Source organism: Rattus norvegicus, chromosome 20 (assembly GCF_036323735.1).
Source record: "Rattus norvegicus strain BN/NHsdMcwi chromosome 20, GRCr8, whole genome shotgun sequence".
Classification (NCBI taxonomy): Eukaryota; Metazoa; Chordata; class Mammalia; order Rodentia; family Muridae; genus Rattus; species Rattus norvegicus.
In genome coordinates this window covers 9211475-9226950 of record NC_086038.1, presented here as the reverse complement: position 1 = coordinate 9226950, position 15476 = coordinate 9211475, and the positions used below count along the sequence as shown (strand labels likewise).

The 15476-nt window shown below is 49.4% G+C and overlaps 1 protein-coding gene across 1 annotated transcript; it reads left to right on the top strand.

The window, feature by feature from the left end:
• The first annotated feature begins 5971 nt into the window (after positions 1-5971).
• Tff2 (trefoil factor 2) lies at positions 5972-9841 on the top strand. The gene is made up of 4 exons (NM_053844.2): positions 5972-6079; positions 6675-6824; positions 7663-7809; positions 9668-9841. The coding sequence occupies exons 1-4, from the start codon at positions 6001-6003 to the stop codon at positions 9679-9681; spliced, it is 390 nt and encodes a 129-aa protein (NP_446296.2). The 5' UTR covers positions 5972-6000; the 3' UTR covers positions 9682-9841.
• The last annotated feature ends 5635 nt before the right edge of the window (positions 9842-15476 follow it).

Below are 15476 nucleotides of genomic sequence, written 5' to 3'. Positions count from 1 at the left end.
GGGTTTGTAGATGAGGTCAGACAAATCCTAGAAGGCCACAGGATGACATTAATGGAATGTCCTGGCTAGAGTCTAGAATCCCAGCATATAGATAGAAATGACGGTAGCAGACATGCTCTTAAGAGTTGAGATGAGAAGAAACCTTAAGCTAGAGGCCATTCTTGTTCGAATTCTGCCAAAGAATTTGGACTCATTCTGCCCGTGTCCCAAACAATCTCGTGAACCCGAATACAAAAGTGTGAACTAATTTCCTTTGATGGAGGAAATTTCAAGACAGGGTAACATTCAGACTGTGGTACGGTTGTTACTTGCTGCTTTTACCCAAACATTACCCAAACGTATGGTGAAGATCCGGAGTGAAAGGCAAAGCAAAAAGATAAGAACAACATGAAGTTTGGTAAGGAAAGGAATGCGATAATTATTTAAATTTGTACCTGAAGCAAGGCTGGAGGGTGGGGGGGAGTGTCTAATTATCTAGGAGTTTAGTGCTGCTCCAAGAAAGCTCTCCCACTGGGCAATGGAACAATAGAAAAGCTGACCCAAGGGCAGGCAGAATCCCACCCTTCAAGTGCTACAGGGTGTAAAATTGCAAACTCACTTGAAAGATTCTCCTTAGAAAGAAGAGTCATTGTAAAGAGAGGGGTCGACAGAAGAGACTTACCAGGGCCTGCTGGTCAAACAGCCATGCAGGAAACAGTCTGAAGGGTCACCTGTGCAGGTACTGAGTGGTCAGGGGTGGGGTCATGGTAGTAGTGGTCCAAGGGACATGACTAATGGCAGATCAATCACTGCTTTTACAAAGTGCAGCATGTAATAGTCACAGGACCGTGGATGCTCCCTCGCTCCACGTGTCCAGAGGAAAGCCAGCGAGACTGGGCAGGAGTCCTTGAAGTGAGGGCCCCAGGGGGCTCATGAGTGAACTGGTAAAAGAGAATCTCCTACGTTGCCGTGGAGATGTTAGTGATGTGAAATGTCTGCCAAGGGGAACTGCAGACAGTGAGAGGAGTGGGCCAAGGGAAAGCCTATGTGTGCTTTCTTTCCTTCCTCCTTTCTTTCTTTCTTTCTTCCTTCCTTTCTTTCTTTTAAGATTTATAAGTACACTGTAGCTGTTCAGACACGCCAGAAGAGGGCATCAGATCTCATTACAGATGGTTGTGAGCTACCATGTGGTTGCTGGGATTTGAACTCAGGACCTTTGGAAGAGCAGTCAGTGCTCTTAACCACTGAGCCATCTCTCCAGCCCCCTCTTTCTTTTTTATTGGATATTTCTTCATTTACATTTCAAATGTTATTCCCTTTCCTAGCCTCCTGTCCATAAGCTCCCTATCCTCTCCCCCTCCCCTTCTTCTATAAGGGTGTTCCCCTCCCTATCCATCCCCCACTTCCTGCTGCCCACCCCCCCGACGTTCCCTTATACTTGGGGTCCAACCATGGCAGGACCAAGGGCTTCTCCTTTCATTGGTACCCCAACAAGGGCATTCTCTGCTGCATATGCAGTTGGAACCCTGGGTCAGTCCGTGTATAGTCTTTGGATAGTGGCTTAGTCCCTGGAAGCTCTGGTTGGTTGGCCTTGTTGTTCTTATGGGGTTGCAAGCCCCTTCAGCTCTTTCAACCCTTTCTCTAATTCCTCCAACGGGGACCCCGTTCTCAGTTCCTATGTGTGCTTTAAGTGGTAGGTGTTCATGAATGGGGTTGCCCAAGCCTGTTAGGATCTCAGCGATGACTCCTTTGTGCCAGGAGTAGAGGTGCGGGATTGTCGGATTTAATGTTAGCCATACTAATGTTAGGGCTTTTTTTTTTTTTTTTGACTAATTTTTCTTTACTAGATCACTTCCCGAACTTTAGAACGGAAGCGTTGAGTCTGTAGCATTACGGAATGTTTTGTTTTAGTTTTTCGAACCGCAGATTGACCTCGAGTTTCAGTAGGTGCTTTGGGCTCTTTTAGACAGTGTTGGGACCCCTAGGACTCTGGGGACATTTGCAGTTAGTCTGAATGCATTTTGCATTGTGTGGTGGCCATGGGCTTCTGCGAGGCCACGGGTGGAACACTGTGTCTTAAGTCTGGACTGTCCTTCACAGGCTCGTTTGATCGCTTGGTCCCGAGCTCATATCATTGTTTTGGGGGACACAGAGCCTTTGGGACAAGTGACCTAGCTGGCAGAGGTAGGCTGCTAGGGGGCAGGCCTTGAAAATTAAGTCCATGGGGTTGGGGATTTAGCTCAGTGGTAGAGCGCTTGCCTAGCAAGCGCAAGGTCCTGGGTTCGGTCCCCAGCTCCGAAAAAAAAAAGAAAAGAAAAGAAAAGAAAATTAAGTCCATTTCTAGTTCTGTCCTGAGCTCTCAGATCACCATGTGAGGAGTTCCGCCATGATGGAGCCACACCCCCAAGCCCGCCTTGCAGTGATGGAGTGAAATAGTTCTGAAGCTCTGAGGCAAGAGAAACTTCCCACAAAAAAAATTATTAATTTGAAAAAAGAAATGCATCAAGGAGACGCACAAGAAAATAAACCTTCTCTCTCTCTTAAGTTGCTTTTATCGGGCATTTTGTCATAGCCATGAGAAAAATAACCAACACACACGTTACACAGTCTTCGTGTTACATGTGCCTGCGTTTGTTAGCTTCTTTAGAAAAGCATGGAGCTTTGCTCAGTCAGGCCGAGCTTTGGTTGAACTCGGTCCCCTCACCTCTAAGATCCCAGGGCGTGATGACATGTAGAGGTGGAATATTATGGGGGCTGACTAAGGTAAAACGTAAGAAACACGAGGAATCCAGAGGGACAGCCCTGTAAGCTCACGGGAAAAGGATGCCTTCTTCCTGCGGAGGAGGGGCCGTAGGAAGAGCCCGCCCCTGCTGACACCTTGATCATAAGCTCTCAACCCCCTGGAGGCAGAAAAGACACGCCTGCTCTCAAAGCTGGGGTCTGTGGTCCTTTGTCTTGGCAACCATAGCAAGGTAACTCAGCTAATTTACTTGCAGAATTGACTTGATTCTTTCAAGACCCGCTTTGAAATTCTGCTAGATTGGGCCTGGGGCACCTCCACTCTGGGATCAGTCAACCTGTTCCTATGGTGTGTCTCCGTGGCTGTAACCCATCCTTGGGTTCCTCATAGCCTTCTTCCTCGGGCAGGGTAGCAGTCCACATGATTTCCAGCCTCTTAAGAAACACTACAAAACTAGGAGCGCCTGGTTGGCTGCCTTACCTCAGGGTTCATATAGTCAGCCGAGCTTGGTCGTATAAGCCTTATGTTGCTAATGCGCATGCTCAGACCCCTGGCAACCATCAATATGCGATTTGTCTCGCCTTCGGGTCAAGGCAGTTAAGGATTTGACAAAGGACTCAAGGGACTTACATTTATGGTCTGCGCCTTCATTTTCTTCCTTCTCCCACCCAGCTCCCTGGGTTCTGAGGCTGAGAGCTCCTAGCTCTCACATGTCTCTACAGCTTAACTGGAGAACTGTGCCAACAAACAAACAACCCAACAGGGGCAGCATGGTGGGAAGGAGTGCCTTGTTTCTCTCCTTTGGATTCCTGCCATTTGCCAGGGCTTTAGAGATCCTATAGGAGAGGGTGGCCTGGACCTCTTTCTATGTGTTCAGAAAAAGACGCCTGACTAGTACCCAAGGAACTCCAGTTTGCCTGACTAGATAACGATCATCTCTCCCAAGATGTGCACCGGGACTGAGGGGTTGGGGGTGGAGAGTAGACAGGAGAAAAATTACATCACGAAGGCACGGCTGGTCTGAGCGCATGCGCAGAAGCAGCAGCGTGAGGCTTGCCCATGCAAACCCTGGAGCTGTTGTGAACCCTGAGGTAGGATGCAGCCACGTGCTCCCGGTGTTGTAGTGGGGGTGCTGTGAGCCCCGTGGAAGTTGGGCTGGAGGACAAGAGGCACAGACAAGGGAGAGCTGAGCTGCTCTGGAGTAGAGGGTTAGGACTTAGGGAGCAGCTGCTGTGGTGGCCCCAGAGAAAGTGCTGGAAGTGAGAGCTACTGAACAGAAAAGACACCTGTGTTTTGGCCGTGGAGAATTCAGGTTCTAAGCGAGAGGTGAAAGGGAAGTTCCCAGAGTCCAGGAGAAGATACAGAAGATACAGAGTTGGGCAGCCCTGAGTCTGGATGTGACGTGCCGGGAGTGCAGAAGCCATTTACAATGGTACCAAGCTTTGGGCCAATGACCTTGGGAGTGGGTCCTTGACACCAGGTCAGTGGACCCCAGTGAGGCAAACGCAATAGATGTGGCACAGCACAGAGCCTGCATTCCACAGCACCCACAGCTTTCCCATAAAGTGGAAACTGTAGCTTCCGGGTTCTCCCGAACCTCTGTGATGTTTCCACAGATGTGGCGGCCTTTGTTGCTCAGTACCCATGGCTTCATATGGAACAGGGCAGGGGGCGGTACTCATAATACAGATAGCCTGTTCATCAGGGTACAGACTTGTACAGGGGGAAGGGGTAATGCTCAACGGGAGCAGCAGAGTAGGAGAAATGTCTCTTCGGGGTACCAGTTGGGTTAGGATGCAGGCCAGAGAGGAAGGAGGAATGAGAATGTTCGAGATAATGGGCTATTGGCAAGCCTATCATTTTGATGGCTGTCCTAGTTTGCTGCCCCTTGCTATGATAGCCAAAAGGCACTTGGACAGAAAAGGGATTATTTATCCAACACATCCCTAGCAGTCAGGCATTGAGGGAGGTTCAGACAGGACCACCAAGCAGGAACCTGGAGGCAGGAACCTGGAGGCAGGAACTGAAGCAGAGACCACGGAGAAAGGCTGCCTACTGGCTTTTCTCCTATGGCTTGCTCAGCCTGCTTTCTTACACAACCCAGGACCCTCTCTTGCCTGATGAGCCTGGCTTGTATCAAGTTGATATCAAAACAGCAGCAGCAACAACAACAACAATAACAATAACAGCAGCAACAACAACAACAACAAAATACCTAATAACCACAGTGGTGAAGAACTGCTGGGATGTGCTACAGAGAAATGGACCCCTGCTGGGTTTGCAAGGATCCAGGTGAGGCATTAAGGATTTAGGTCTGCTCTCTAGAGCCTGAGCTGGGGCCAAGGCTTCTAAATTCAATATCTGAGTCGTGGACTCTGTAGCCTATCCCCCACCGCTGGGTAGATCCCTTCAGCCCCAAAGAACAGACACATAGTCCCTCTCCTTCTCTACCCTGACATTTCTCTTTTGAGTTGTCCTGATCCCCTGGCTTCTGTTCTCTGTGTCCAATTTTCAGAGTCCTCCTCCAAGGCATCTCATGGTGGGCATCTCAGTGCTAGGCACTGTCTGAGGGGATGAGAAATATCCCTGTGGGAGAAAGGGGTCCAACATCAAGGAAGATGAAAGCTGTCTGTTCTGACAGCTCCCTTAGGTCCTGTCACCTGGCCTTTGTGTTCAACAGTCCTTGAGGCTGGCAGGGACTCAGGTGAGGCAGGGTGTGCCCTGCATCAGGGATGCAGACTGGCTTCCCTGGAGGTGCCTCCTACAGTCCTGTGAGATTCTCCTCCTCCCCCACGAAGCTCCTGGATAGAATGGCCTTGTGATTTTCGTCACCCTATAGCCTCACTCCAAATATTTAGAAACAAAACCAAAAAGCCAGAAGTCTTTACAGTAGCCATAAACCTTATCCAGAATATTACCACATGGCTAATCCCTTCCTGGGTGTGACCCTGTGGGTGCTGAGATCCAGCTGCACACGTGGCCCATTCCCCCAGTCAGTACCCTGGCATGACCCTGCTTCCGGTTTAGGGAGCCCAGCCTGACCCAGCCCATGACTGGAGCCATTTTCCCCATCCCCTCCACCCCACCCCACCCCCACCCCCGCCTCCTCTTGGCCTCCACTTGGAGCCATGTCAGCATTTCTGCACAAAGGATCCAGGAGGCTTGGGGCCACTGGTAGGGGACAGTTATCAGGGCCACTGAGCAAACAAACAGGAGCCAATAAAAGGCCAGCTGGTGGGAACTGGGCAATCTGCAGAACACCCAGGTCCAGTGGAGCAGACATGGGCCCTCGAGGTGCCCCTCTCTTGGTAGTGGTCCTTGTCTTGGGGCTGCATGCCCTGGCGGAAGGCGAGAAACCTTGTAAGTAAAAGTCCTTGGGAGACCCTGCAGCAGGTGAAAGGTGGGCTCTGTGTGAGTCCCCGTGAGTGATGGGCACTAGGTGGGGTTCTTCTCTATGTTCCCGCAAAGGACAAAGGCAGGGTGACAACTTACAAGGAGCTAGACAGCACCCTGCAGTCTGGGTGCTGCTGTGTGAAGCTCACCCAGAATCTCTTATTCAGAAGGGCTATGTCTACAAGTGTCCCCCTGGCTAGGAGGACAGGAGGGCCTGCTGCCTTGGGCCTATCTTGTGCCATTGACCTCTGCATAAGTCCCCAGGGTCACCCTCTTTACAGAAGGTTTGTCTTCCTTCCTTCCTTCCTTCCTTCCTTCTTTCCTTCCTTCTTTCCTTCCTTCCTTCTTTCCTTCCTTCTTTCCTTATTTAACAAATGAAATGGTTTCAGTAAAAGCTCCCGGTTTCCCCAGGAGGAAGCCAGATTGCTCTAACATGGGCAAAATAAGACCTCATGGCACCCCTTGGGCAGTGGGATTTTGGAAGGGCTCTAAGCCCCCAGGGTGGGTTGGGACAAGCATCTGGCACCCTGGGCAGGGTTAACCACGATGGATCTATCCACAGCTCCCTGTCGGTGCTCCAGGATGACGCCCTCCAACAGAAAGAACTGTGGCTTCCCGGGCATCACCAGTGACCAGTGCTTTAATCTTGGATGCTGCTTTGACTCTAGTGTCGCTGGGGTCCCCTGGTGTTTCCACCCACTTCCAAACCAAGGTAAACTTTGGAGACCCGGGTCCCTCTGCCAGCTGTTGGCTTAGGACCTGTCCCTGGGTAAGGTTTACAGTAGGTACTTGGAAGCCTGTCTGTCTGTCTAGAGCTAGCCCAGGTTAACAAAAAGGAAGCCTTAAATGCCTCTTCTATCCCCCACCCCGACCCCCATCATCCCATATCCTGGATCTACATTTACCTGAGCTTAAAAACGTAACTTCCAAAGCACCTTGGGAAGGGAAGTGGAGGCATCAGATACGATGGTATGGCCGCCCCTGCAAACAGACTTCAGACATTCAGAAGGGTGTTGAGGCTACCGGCAGCTTCTGCTGGAACGGGTTTTAAGGCAGGGCAAACTGCGAATACAGTATGCCCATGAAGGCCAGCTGTGTGAGAATGCACTGCAGGCATGAGCTTTGCCATTGGGGGCACACTCATATAGGGAATACCTCCATTGTGCTCAGGGTGCTCTGGAGGAAAACCAGGTAGGCTGGTGGCTATGTCCAACGTCCCTTTCAGGTATCAATGTCTTCTGGGCTTGGGACAGTGGGCTGCCCATATTCCACAGAGCTCAATACTGAGTCCAGAGAGGGTGACGTGGTTTTCCCCAAGTCCCAGTTCTGCAAATATTCTCGCCCGTGATCACCTCCCTCTATTAGTGCCCTCCTGTGGGAAGGACAGCCAGTCCCCTAGGCATTACTCTCCTGAGAGACGCCACCCGAAGGAGCTCCTTGGGACACACGGAGAGCCTGCAAATTCAATGTCCCTAAGAAGGCAGAACTGGTGGCCCTCGGTGAGTGTCCAGCCTGACGGGGTCTTGGGTGTTGCTCTTCCCCTCGACCAGCGTCGGAACAATGTGTCATGGAGGTGTCAGCCCGCGAGGACTGTGGGTACCCGGGCATCAGCCCTGAGGACTGTGCCAGCCGACACTGCTGCTTTTCCAACCTGATCTTCGAAGTGCCCTGGTGTTTCTTCCCACAGTCTGTGGATGGTAATTGTTGCCAGTGGGCCTGGCTGGGACCATTCCCACCCACTCCCATCTGCTGAGGGCCCCTCCGTTGTGTGTGCGTGTGCGTGTGTGCGTGTGTGTGCGTGTGGTGTACTCTGTGCATCTGTGTGTGCCTCTGTGTGTGTATGTATCTGTATATGTATACCTCTGTGTGTATGTGTGTGAGTGTTGTATGTGTGTGCTGTACTCTGTGTATCTGTTGTGTATATATCTATATGTATACTTCTATGTATGTGTGTGTACTGTGTGTACTTGTGTATATGTATATGTACGTGTGTGTGTGTGTGTGTCTGTGTGTGTGTGTGGTGTACTCTGTGCATCTGTGTGTGCCTCTGTGTGTGTATGTATCTGTATATGTATACCTCTGTGTGTATGTGTGTGAGTGTTGTATGTGTGTGGTGTACTCTGTGCATCTGTTGTGTATATATCTATATGTATACTTCTATGTATGTGTGTGTACTGTGTGTACTTGTGTATATGTATATGTACGTGTGTGTGTGTGTCTGTGTGTGTGTGGTGTACTCTGTGCATCTGTGTGTGCCTCTGTGTGTGTATGTATCTGTATATGTATACCTCTGTGTGTATGTGTGTGAGTGTTGTATGTGTGTGGTGTACTCTGTGTATCTGTTGTGTATATATCTATATGTATACTTCTATGTATGTGTGTGTACTGTGTGTACTTGTGTATATGTATATGTACGTGTGTGTGTGTGTGTGTGTGTGTGTGTGGGGTGTACTCTGTGCATCTGTGTGTGCCTCTGTGTGTGTATGTATCTGTATATGTATACCTCTGTGTGTATGTGTGTGAGTGTTGTATGTGTGTGGTGTACTCTGTGTATCTGTTGTGTATATATCTATATGTATACTTCTATGTATGTGTGTGTACTGTGTGTACTTGTGTATATGTATATGTACGTGTGTGTGTGTGTGTGTGTGTGTGTGGTGTACTCTGTGCATCTGTGTGTGCCTCTGTGTGTGTATGTATCTGTATATGTATACCTCTGTGTGTATGTGTGTGAGTGTTGTATGTGTGTGGTGTACTCTGTGTATCTGTTGTGTATATATCTATATGTATACTTCTATGTATGTGTGTGTACTGTGTGTACTTGTGTATATGTATATGTACGTGTGTGTGTGTGTGTGTGTGTGGTGTACTCTGTGCATCTGTGTGTGCCTCTGTGTGTGTATGTATCTGTATATGTATACCTCTGTGTGTATGTGTGTGAGTGTTGTATGTGTGTGGTGTACTCTGTGTATCTGTTGTGTATATATCTATATGTATACTTCTATGTATGTGTGTGTACTGTGTGTACTTGTGTATATGTATATGTACGTGTGTGTGTGTGTGTGTGTGTCTGTGTGTGTGTGTGTGTATCTACACGTGGAGGCCAGAGTTTGACATCGGGTGCTTCCCTTAGTCCTTCTTCACCATTTTTTGAGACAGGGTCTCTCATTGAATGCAGGGTTCACCAATTGGCTAGGCTGGCAGGCCAGTGAGCTCCGCTCCAATCTGCTCCCAACACTAGTGTTAAAGCCACAACACCTGTCTTTTTATGTGGGTTCCAGGATCCAAGCTCAGGGACCCTCAGGCTCGTATGACAAGCGCTTTCCTGCTTGAGCCATTCCCCTCCCCCCAGTGGTTTGTTATATGGCCACCCACACTGGTCAGCAGGCTCCTTTCAGGGGGGTTTCTAACGGTTTGGGGAGAACAGACCCCATCACTCCCGTTCCACTTTGTCCTGGCTCAGAACCTGTCTGTGATGAGCCGACCACACTTCTGAGCGCAGGCACTCACGGCTCCTGGGCGTGCTTACCAACCACCCTGCTTTTGCACCTCTAGATTGTCACTACTGAAGGGCACTGCTGCTGAGACCATCACCGGGAGCTGCAAGCCGGAAGAAGAAAGCCTCCACCAGACTGCGTCGATCTCTGGGGTTTCTTAAACTCTCTTGAGCCCCAGCAGTGGCTGGACACAGTGTCTTTCCAAGTAAAGAAAACCTTTGAAAAACCTGGCAAACTTCATTTTGGTTTCATTGGTTCACAGACGCATGATGGCGGTATGCATGTAGGTGAAGGTGTGCGTATGCGCCGGAGTGTGTGTGTTTGTGCGAGCTTAGGTGTGAATTCGAGGAGCGTACACAGGTGTGAATATGTACAAGTATGTCAACGCATGCATGTGCATATGTATCTGGGCAAGTGTGGGAATATGTGCGTGTGTGTGTGAACACATCATCAGTGTGTGCATGCGCATGTGTGCATGCATGTGTGTGCATGCATGTGTGTGTACATGCATGTGTGTGCATGCATGTGTGTGTACATGCATGTGTGTGCATGCATGTGTGTACATGCATGTGTGTGCATGCATGTGTGTGTACATGCATGTGTGTGCATGCATGTGTGCCCAGGTGTGTGAATACCTGCGGGTGTGTGAACACATCAGTGTGCATGGGCATATATGAGCAACAGTGCACACAACACCCGTTCATCCCTCTGAGAGCCCCAAGCCACTGGTTACTTCTAGGCCACTCCAGAGACAACAGCCTTCTGCTTATGGGAACGTCAGAACCCACCATCTCTATGAGACCACACATGGAGTTGTCTTTAACGAGCTCAATGGACTCTGACCTCAGACCCTATGGGGCTAACACGTGGCTGCCGACCACAGTTCCCGAAGTCTTTCCTTTTTATTAACTGTTCTGCAGGTCACCCACTTTTGGCATGGGTCCCTGACCACTGATGGCCTTCTTTTCTTGATGGGAACAGGAGCGGTGAGGGTCTGAGCCTTGGGGGTCACCCTGAACTGTGTTTCTTGGCCTGAGAGCATCCTTAATAACTTATTCAAATGGAGGTTGCTGAAGGAGGAAGCTCCAGCAAGGACCGTTCTTCCCTGCATTGTCTAAGACAGTGGTTCTCAACCTGTGGGGTCGAGACCCTGTTGACAAACCTACAGGTCCAAGAATATTTACATCATGATTCATAACGGTAGCAAAATTACAGTTATGGGGTAGCAACGGTGATAACTTTATGGTTGGGGGTCACCACAACACGAGAGACTGTTCTTAAAGGGTCCTAACATTAAGAAGGTTGAGAACCACGGGCCTGAGGGTCATTAGCGGCTTCCAGTTAGAGGCCAGGGGTGTGTGGTGATGGTGTAAGGCTGGCTTCCGGTACAGTTTTTATCTCCTTTCCTTTTCCCGGCCTAAGCTGCCTGGTTAGCATCACCCAGTGGCTTACACATGCTGCTTGGGGGAAATCCTAAGTTCCAGGCCTGGGGCTTGCTCCACTCCAACCTCACTTCCTTCTTGGGAAGCTCTTTGGTGAAGGGAGGGCTCTGTTTTCTGAGCCAGTCATACTCAGCGGTGTGATCATCCAAAAACCATGGCTTGCTTTTCTAGGAGAAAACACCACCAAAAACAACCCCGGGAGGGAAAGGTTTCTTTGGTTTACACTACTTCCCTATCACAGGCCGCTGTGACAGGAAATTGGGGCAGGAACTCAAACGGGAACCCCGGAGAGAGGAGCCGATGCAGAGGCCATGGAGGGGTGCTGCTAACAGGCTTGTTCCTCCTGGCTTGCCCAGCCTGCTTTCTTATAACACCCCAGGACCATCTGCCAGGGGTGGCAGCCCCCACACTGAGTTCCCACAGCGAGAAAATGCTTCACGGGCTTGCCCGCAGGTCAATCTGATAGAGACATCTTGTCAGTTGCGGTTCCGTTTCCAAAATGACCCAGGCCTGTGTGGAGCGGACCAAACGCAGCACAGCTGTCTTCCTCGCTGTGGGCTTTGCCAGTCACAGGTTTGGAGCCTGCTCAGGCTCTCGGATACTCTAACACTTGCTGGCCCCACACTGACTTAGCCGACCCCGTGGCATCCCCTGCCTTCCCCAGAAGCCTCGAACGGTTTCTTGACCCAATCAGAAAAACGCCTTTCTTTTCCCTTTAGCCCCACTTCCCCCTGTTCTCATCCTCGGCTCCTTCCGATCTCCTTCCCCCTAAGATCCCTCGGTGACTTCTGCCTTCTCTCCCTGTCCTCCCATGTCACATCTGCCATCACAGATACCCATTGTGGGTGCCACCGTTCGAGGAAACTCTGAGAGGTGTAAAAGGCAGGGCCTGGTGGGAGGCTCTTGCAGCCGACGTTCTGATAAGAAGCAGATGAACAAGGGGTTTGGGGGACGACCCCCCCCATTCACCTGCGCTGTCTGTCTGTCTGTCTGTCTTGGACTTGCTCACGTCTCCCTGGTCACACACCCCCATCTCCTGCCATTCAGTACTGTCACCTGTCACCATTTCTAGCCTCTCCCATTTCCCCATAACCCGTGCCTGTGGAAACAGCTCTAGAAGCAGGCCAGACTGTCCACTCCACGGGACATCCTCCGCTTCTAGGTTATGACTATGGATTGGGAAAAGAGACTTTCTTTGCTCCATAGCCCTGCTGGAAGGGAAGGGACCTGCCCTAACCCTACTGGGTTCTCCTGGAGGTTCAGACAGGACACAGTCCTCAGCCACAACTGCCAGGTTTTACCAAAAGGCCCACGACCTGTAGCCCCCATATATATATATTTTTTTTTTTTTTTTTTTTTTTTGTCTCCATGCGCAGTAATTTGATATGCATTGAGTCCTGCCGGGTTGGTCCCGCCTGGCCATCATTGTTCTCTGGCGCCCTCTACTGGCTGACTCGGGGAGAAGCCCACCTCTGTCTCTACTGCCAGGTGCCACCCACGGCCCGATGCCAACCACTGTCAGGTGCCAGCCCAGCGCCCTCTCATTAGTAGAACTCACAAGGATAACCGTCATACCATGGACTTTTATTTCACATTATTAGGTGTATTGGTGTGTGAGTCACGCTCCGAGACAGAGGCCAAAGGATCTCGGAGTTGGAGGTCACCCTGGTCTGTAGAGCAAGTTCTAGGACAGCCAAGGGTACAGGGAGAAGCCCCGTCTTCAACAAAACAGTGCAGCAAGTTTGTCAAAGGCACACAATCGTATAAATACTATTTTAGTCAAGCACGGAGGATCGTTTTGCCCCACTCCCCCAAACCTCTTGATCCCCTACACAGTTAGAGCCCTGCCCTACCGCCTGCTCCTCCATGAACCCAACGATCACCTTTCTATCCCCCTGGCTCCATTTCTCTTAGAGCTTCCTGTATGTGTGCCCTGCGGTACAGCGTTACTGCTCTTTCTCACCAGACTGTCGCCTGTGAGGAAGCTTTGTTATTTAGCATTCCTGAGCAGCGTGGGGTGTTTGGATGGACTTTTGAGTTGTTTCCAGAGTTTACTTATAAATGAAATTACCAGAAATTACTGGGGATAAATGAAATCCCCAGGCACAGGATTTTTGGACATACTTTGGTAAGTGATTGGTCTCTAGGGTAAACACCTATAATTTCTCGGACAGCATCTGTAAGAATCACCCCATATCTCCTGCCCACCAGCAATGGGCGAGGTGACCGGATGCTCTCTGCGTCCAGCGCCCTTCATCCTCCTAACTTACTTTTCTCAATCAGCAAACGACATTGATCATCTCATAGGCTTACCTGTTTTGTTTTGTTTTCCAATAGTTTTCTCTGGTAAAGCCTGTCTGGATAGTTCATTTATACTTTTAACATTCAAAGAATGATTTTTATCCAGTCACGCACATACCGCGGCAGGTACATGGAGTTCAGGAGACAAATTATGGGCATTGGTTCTCACTTTCCACCATGTGAGTCCCGGGGATTGAACTCAGGTCCTCAGGCTTGACAGCAAGCACCTTTTTTCCCACTGAGCCATCTTGCCAGCCCCAGCTTATACATTTTTAATCAGATGGGGCTTCTTTTGTTGGTTTTTTTTTTTTTTTGGTTCTTTTTTTCGGAGCTGGGGACCGAACCCAGGGCCTTGTGCTTCCTAGGTAAGCGCTCTACCACTGAGCTAAATCCCCAGCCCGGTTTTTTTTTTTTTTTTTTTTTTTTTTTTTTTTTTTTTTTTGGTTTGTTTTTTTCCGTTCATGTTCTTACACCCTGTATCAGAAATGAGTGTGGTATTTTGTGGCGGGGTATTCAGCAGAGAAGACTGCTTTGATATGGGTTTAAGCCAATAAAAAGTATTAGACAATCAGTAACTAGTCTGGGTGTTCAGGATCCCAGTGTAGCCCTGAGCCTTTCTCAGCATGAGCTTTTAAGCGCGCGCGCACACACACACACACACACACACACACACACACACACACACAAACCAAAAAAATAAATAAATAAATAAAAACCACCACATCCTCCGTCGTTGACATGCTTCAGTTAACAAGAACAGTTAGCTAGAAGCGGAACTTCAGAAGCCAAAAAGATGAGCTTAGTACGTTTAGAGGCTTTCCCAGGACAGAGGGACAGAGGACTTTGATGAACCAGGTCTTTGGTTTTTTGTTTGTTTGTTTGTTTGTTTGTTTGTTTTTACAGATGGTGCTGTCTTCATGCTGAGTTCTACAGCCTGAATGGAGTCAGTTGTGCTAAGGTCTGGGGGCCTCTTACAGGTTCACCCTATAATTCCTGTACTTGAGAGGCTGAGGTAGGGAGACATCTGTGAGGTTGAAGCCAGCCTTGGCTTGCGGAGTGAGTTCCAGGCCAGGTTTACACACGACACACAAACAAGTCCTTTATGGATGTGTGCTGTGCAGACATTTCCTTCTGGTTTCTATGACTCAGCCTTTTAGCTTACTTTGGTAGTGTCTGGCAAAAGGCAAATCCTTCTGTGTGTGTGTGTGTGTGTGTGTGTGTGTGTGTGTGTGTGTGTGTGTGTGTATAAACACTCTGCGTCCTGTCTGAAACCATCTGCTTTAACCCAAGGTGCAAACACTTCCTGTAACACTTTCTCCTGGGAGAGCCGTGACTTTAATGCCCACATCTCCTGTGGGACACCTCTCAAGGAGACCTGTGGGGTCTCTTCTGTCATTTCCTCCAGAGCAAGCCATTGCAGTGTGATGACTGCTTGGTGTCTGAAGCTCTTTCAGGATTCTGAGAGACTCTGAGCATGAAGACCTGGGTGGACCTGCTCCTCAGAACTTCTGTTAGCGCACTGTCCTTCAGCCTATGTCCCTGCCAGAGCAATCCCGCTGAGCTGTTACCATCTGAGGAATTTATCTGTCACACCCATTATTTTTATACATTTTTTTCATATTTATTGTCTACTACTGTATACGTATGTGCTCCCATGTGGTGTGGCATGCATGTGGTGGTCTGAGGCAAATCTGTGGAGCCTGGTATCTCCTTCCACCTTAATATAGACTCTGGGGATTGAACTCAAGATTGCCTGGCCTGAGTGGCAAGTTCTTCTATCCCCTGAGCCATCCCACTGCTCTTTTAAAATGTCAACATTTCTTTGTGTGTGTGTGTGTGTGTGTGTGTGTGTTTGTGTGTGTGTGTCTGTGTGTCTGTGTGTGTGTATGTGTGTGTGCCTGTGTGTGTATGTATGTATGTATGTCTCTGTGTGTGTCTCTCTCTTGTGTGTGTGTCTGTGTGTGTGTATGTGTGTGTCTGTGTGTGTGTCTGTGTGTGTATGTGTGTGTTTGTGTGTGTCTGTGTGTATGTGTGTGTTTGTGTGTGTCTGTGTGTGTGTGTCTGTGTCTGTGTGTGTTTGTGTGTGTGTACCTGTGTGTGTGTCTGTGTGTGTATGTGTGTTTG

Coding starts and splice junctions, on each gene's coding strand:
- Tff2 (NM_053844.2), top strand. CDS start 6,001: ATGGGCCCTCGAGGTGCCCCTCTCTTGGTAGTGGTCCTTGTCTTGGGG. Junction 6,080..6,674: donor GGCGGAAGGCGAGAAACCTT/GTAAGTAAAAGT, acceptor ATCTATCCACAG/CTCCCTGTCGGTGCTCCAGG. Junction 6,825..7,662: donor CCACCCACTTCCAAACCAAG/GTAAACTTTGGA, acceptor CCCCTCGACCAG/CGTCGGAACAATGTGTCATG.